This window comes from Chanodichthys erythropterus, chromosome 4 (assembly GCF_024489055.1).
Source record: "Chanodichthys erythropterus isolate Z2021 chromosome 4, ASM2448905v1, whole genome shotgun sequence".
In the NCBI taxonomy this organism is placed as follows: domain Eukaryota; kingdom Metazoa; phylum Chordata; class Actinopteri; order Cypriniformes; family Xenocyprididae; genus Chanodichthys; species Chanodichthys erythropterus.
Genome location: NC_090224.1, coordinates 14,286,773 through 14,292,817, shown reverse-complemented (window position 1 = coordinate 14,292,817; position 6,045 = coordinate 14,286,773). Strand labels below are relative to the sequence as shown.

General features: G+C 35.8%; 1 protein-coding gene across 1 annotated transcript in view; it reads right to left on the bottom strand.

Moving 5' to 3' along the window:
• Nucleotides 1–270: 270 nt before the first annotated feature.
• The window catches only part of ehd3 (EH-domain containing 3), a 32,667-nt gene continuing 26,892 nt past the window's right edge, over nucleotides 271–6,045 (bottom strand). The window contains exons 5-6 of the mRNA XM_067383154.1: nucleotides 4,295–4,459; nucleotides 271–3,737 (exon numbers count right to left, since the gene is read on the bottom strand). Coding sequence (XP_067239255.1) covers nucleotides 3,210–3,737; nucleotides 4,295–4,459 — 693 coding nt within the window. The 3' untranslated portion in view covers nucleotides 271–3,209. The remainder of the gene's footprint in view (nucleotides 3,738–4,294; nucleotides 4,460–6,045) is intronic.

The window sequence follows — 6,045 nt, the reverse complement described above, 5'->3', positions numbered from 1 at the left end:
AAATTAGGTGATGTGCAATGTATGTTATGAGAAAATTGTTTTTTGACCTTAGATGCATATAAACCTATTGTAGGAGACCTCCAAAACAAAATTAGGAAACATTAAAATAGTATAATAGGGGCACTTTAAAATCACCAATGAAGCCAGATGCCAAAAATACATTCATTTTTTCCATATGAATCAGACAAGGATGTAAAGAGTAAGTTAATTGTTTTAATCTGGAATAAGTTATGTTGACAAACAAAAAAACTGAACACAAAAGACCTTTAAATTAGTTATATCTTTATTTAGTTGAATAATGTCCACCTCCCTGAACAGTAGTGTCTCACATAGTTTGTCCGCACTGGTTAAAACACAATGAGCAACAGAGCATCTGTGCTTCGCGTAAGCACACGTACACAAACTACTTCACAATACATCTGCAAACCATATTGCACCCATATACATGTACATACTTGGTCAAACACACAAATACACAACCCTACATTATGGCCCAAAAAAATCTGATGTGCAAAACTTCTGGAATTTTTTCATTTGAGACTCACATCAAACTGTAAATGGAGCATTAATGAAAGTCTTTGAAGAATGTCAGTTTATTTTATTAGCGTGTAATGGTATTGTAGAATATGACAATGTGCTTTATACATCTCTAGTGTCACAAATCTGATTGAGGCGGGTGTGTCTCAAGGCACCGAGGCAGATTATAGGTTTAATTCATCAAAATAAATGGGCTTTAGAGGTTTAGTTTGGATCAGTGGAAATATTTCAAATAAGCAAATCAAATCAGATCAGATTTAAAGGAATAGTACACAACATAAAAATCCTATCATTATTGAGTCATGTACATCAAAATGTGTATGATTTTTGTCTTCAATTAAAAAGGTATAGCCCACCAAAAAAAGTGAAAATTCTGTAATTTACAACTTTTATGCATTTCTTTCTTCTGCTGAACCCAAAAAACGATATTTTGAAGAACGTTGATAACCAAACAGTTTTAGTTCCCATTGACTTGCATTGTATTTTCATCCATATACAATGGAAGACAACAAAGCATCTTTTGGTTAATAAACCAAAACTGTTTATTTACCAACATCCTTCAAAATATCTTCTTCTATGTTCCACAGAAGAAAGTAAGTCATAGAGGTGTGAAACGACATGAGGGTGAGTAAATAATGACAGAATTTCTGGGAGGACTATCCCTTTAATGTCAGTATTGCCAAACATCAGTGTGTCTCATAACTGATCATGACATGCCAAATTACATTACGTACATAATATGGCAATTTTCAGTAAATAATCACTTCAATTTGCCTCAAATTGTGGCTTAAGAAGACATGGAATATAGTGTATAAGTTTTATCAAACTACTTTCATGACTCTTTATGGTGCTTTTTTTGAGCAGTGTGACTATTCTGCAAAACATCGCCTTTTGTTGTCATCCGCAGTATTTAAATTACACAAGTAAATGATGACACAATTGTCCTTTTCTGGGTGAACTATCCCTTTGAAGACCATTTAGTTCAGTGCACAAAACCTTATTAATTCATCTTCAGATCCTAAATTCTGCATGAGAAAATGTGACAGCTCAAGATAAACTGCTTCCAAGGGGTGGATAGAGAGGTAAAGAGTTCATTAAATCATTAAATGCTGATATAATTAAGTAATAAGACTTGATACATATTTAGATCCAAAGCCGCTGCTCTTTCCATGAGCATATGAACGTAGAAACGCTCAGCAAGAGAAGTTTCACATCATTTGAATAAAGTGTAACAGCTGTTTTGCAGCGTCATTTTTTTTCCCTTTGGAAATCAGACCGGAATTATATAAACACTCCTATAACCCAAGTTAGTTTAGATATGTTAAGCATTAACATATACAGTACACTATTGACAAGGATACTAGCTCTACGGGTCCATCAAAACACTAAACATTGAGTCTTCTGACATGACGACTATACAGTTTTAACAGTCTCTTGGTCAGGCTAGAAAGGACTCGCATTCATTAAGATGCCGCCTTAACAAGAAGAGAATAACAAATACACCTAGTTATAAAAGGAATTTTGCTTTTCTCATTAGATTTCACCAGTTGTGCACGCAAAACAACAACTGATACAAAGATTCAGAATAAAATTCACATTTGTCTGCAGTAATTGATGTCTCACACCCCACTTGAGACACAGATCAGTCTAATCTACACCAAAAGTTCACAAATTTGAGGTCAGTTTTTAAAGAAATTACTTTTATTCAGCAAGGACGTTTTAAATCGATTAAAAGTGACAGTAAGTACATTTATAATGTCACAAAAGGTTTCAATTTTAAATAAATGCTGTTCTTCTGAACTTTGTTTTTCAAAGAATCCTGAAATATGTATTTTGCTTTCCCCCAAAATATTATGCAGTTCAGCTGTTTTCAAGCTTTGATAATAATAAGAAATGTTTCTTGAGCAGCAAATCAGCATATTAGAATGATTTCTGAAGGATCATGTGACACTAAAGACTGGAGTAATGATGCTGAAAATTCAGCTTTGCCATCACGGAAATCAATTATATTTCACAGTATTTTTTTTTACTATATTTATGGTGAGCATAATACACTTTCAAAAACAAATGACTGACCCCAAACTTTTGAACAAAAGTGTAAATTGAATGTGAAAGTGAAATATACTGATAAAGCATCTTAGCACATCCTAACCAGGTGCAATGCGACTGAATGCAAAACAGCTATGCAACATGACACAATGACAACCAATCAGAAGAATGTAGTTACGTCAAGTGTGACCAATGAGATTTCACTGTGAGCGAAGCTAGCAAGCACTGTAGCAGAAATGGAACCAAGTGATCGGCAAAATGTGCTGTTTTACATATAATATCTTTTATCGCAACACATCTGGTTAGGACACAGTGTTAGAGTGTGTATGACTATAAAATCTGAAAGCACACATAAAATGATTTTAAACACTGCAGACAGTATGACTTGTTGACTTGTTCATAAAAAAACAAAACTAAACTAAAAAAAAAAAAAAAAAAAACATACACAGGTCAAAAAAAGGTGGATCATTTTCGAATCCATTCTTGCTAGTGAAGCATAAACCACACATTTCAAAGGAGTCTGTTTTTTTCCTATAATAATAGTTGTCCAGCCATCAATAATTCAACTGCAACCTAAATTTGCACTATTCGCTTTTCCAAAATCCATTCCGATTCCATCAATCTTACTCTGTAACTTTTCTCTTGGATGGCGGCAAAAGATGAGCAGGCAGTTCGCTTGGAAGCTCGTGACCTTCTAGTTTGACCTTGATCAAATGGTTGGCCAAAGCAAACTCCTCATCATCGAGCATCCCATCTTTATCAATGTCAGCCAGCTTCCAGATCTTACCCAGCACAGTGTTTGGCAGCTTGGACTTCACCATCTCCCTCTTGGCATTGGCCCCAGTCACTTTGCCATTGACGGGCGAGAGAGTGTAGAAGATTTCATCATACATGGGTTTGTCACGTGCTACCACCCATTCGACTTCATCGATGCCCTCGCCGGCTCCCTCGCCATATCCATGTCCGAACGGTCCGTTCATGGTGCCCTCGAAGGCACCGCCCTTCACCACCTGATTGGGCCGCTGCGTCTCCTCTTGGCGCACCAGAACCATAAGCTGGGCGATGTCGTGGGCCAGCATGTCATCCACGGTGTCCAATAGCTTCATTTTCAGAGGCTGGAACTTGTTCAGATCATGTGCCTGAAGCTGTTCCTATTCAGCGGGAAAGAAAGCAAGAAGAAACACTTGCAGGATGTAACAAAAGATCCTGTCAACATCTGTTGATATTTCTAGGGTAAAACAGCTCCACTCCCCTCACATACTCATTGTCAAGCAGCAACAGCCTGTCTGGAATAATAAAAATCTTGATGCTTTGGCTTCTTTTAGAAATAGTTTTGTGTTGGCAGAGAAAAACATACAAACCAACTGGCCAAATTTTGTCTGAAACATGCATTACTCAATATTCATTTGTTTGTAGAGCTGTTCCATAAAGGCAACAATTATATAAACAGCATTCTTACTCAAGTGATCATTTTTTTTAAACTATAATAGAGACTAATAATCAGGTATGCGGTCCACCCAAAGATGAAGTATTTCTACAGCTTTTGTTGATTAAAAAAGGTCATATGGACCTGAATGAAATAATGAGGAAAAATAAATGCTGCTTTTCAATGTGCAATAAATAGTGCCCACTAATACTAGAGAGTAACCTTTTAAAGGTTCCAGTGAAGCATTCTTGAATCATTCTGTGTTGTTTAAATTGACCTTACCTGCATTTTCTTAAGATTAGGGAAGTCTCCCGGGGAAATCTGGTGTTCCCTCTCAATGCGGCTGTAGATCTCGCCCAAGCTGTTAATCAGCTCCTTCTTTTTGTTGTCCTTCCCAAAGACCGAAGGCATTTCTTTCTTCAAGGAGCTAATTATGTATGCATGGACCTGTGAAAGCACAAAAACAAAGCTCCTTCTAAATTTATAAAGCAAGCATCAGTAGACTACAGTTACAAAGAGCATGTCTGGTTTGTATTTCACACTAATAATAAAAAAAAAAAAATCTGACAAACTTTTGAGTCACTCAAAATAACCTACTGTATAATAAAACAAATCCTTATTTCATAAATAAATAAATAGCAGTATGAAACTGAAACCTGTTTTAAAACTATTAAGGTTTTTTATTGTGACATTTTCATGGTAATTAACATTTTTACACAATACTTGTTCCCTGGAATACAATTTAATTGGATTTGCATTCTGTAATTATTTTGTATGTGTATGTGGTTAATTATCATGGAAAAATCTTAATATTAAAACATTAATTATTCTGAATACATTTTTTTTTCTTCTTTATTTTTTATAGTAACAAAAACAGACCTTAAATACAGCTGAATCAAGCTCGGATTCAAAATGAATGTAAATTTTCAATCCAATTTGCATTCTGTAACTTATTATTTTTGTATGGGCATTGGGGGATAAGGTTAATTATCATGAGAAAAAAAATGGACTAAAACAGGCTTAAAATTTCTTGATTTGGGTCTAAAATATGATCTGAACATGTTCTTAACATGCTTTATTAGATTGTATAGCCTTTATAGTTTAACAAAAGATGTTGCTTTTCCCCATTATATTCAGAGCAAACAGGTGTTAAAACTTTCATTATGAAGCTGAATAGTAGCAAGAACACACAAGCTACTAAATAACTCGTCATGTGCGGCAGAGAGGGGCCTGGCCCCCGAGTGGAAGGAAGGTGACTGTATAAATGATGACAGGAGGGGAAGCACATCTGTATGATCTGGGTGAGGGATGGGGAGAGAACTTAAATGTTCTTTTTTAATGCATCCAGCTGGACATGGTCTAAAGTGAGTTTAATAAGTGACCAGTGCCGAGAGTCCCCAACATTTCCTCTTCCAGTGTGGGTCTCTTTGGCCAAGCCCTTGTGTTTTGAGCAACATTTGTACAGATGGGGATAATAAAGGATTTCAGACGTAAATGAACCGACATATGAGAGTTTTAGTGTCCTTTTAAATGACAGCTTTATGTTTGACTGCCTGAGCTGCAGTTCTTTTATATACAGTGGGTATGGAAAGTATTCAGACCCCTTCAATTTTTCACTCTTTGTTATATTGCAGCCATTTGCATAAAATTATTTAAGTTAATTTTTTTCCTCATTAATGTACACACAGCACCCCATATTGACAGAAAAACACAGAATTGCTGACATTTTTGCAGATTTCTTAAAAAAGAAAAACTGAAATATCACATGGTCCTAAGTATTCAGACCCTTTGCTGTGACACTCATATATTTAACTGTGACACTGTGACACTCTCCATTTCTTCTGATCATCCTTGAGATGGTTTTACCTTCATTTGAGTCGAGCTGTGTTTGATTATACTGATTGGACTTGATTAGGAAAGCCACACACCTGTCTATATAAGACCTTACAGCTCACAGTGCATGTCAGAGCAAATGAGAATCATGAGGTCAAATGAACTGCCTGAAGAGCTCAGAGACAGAATTGTGGTAAGGC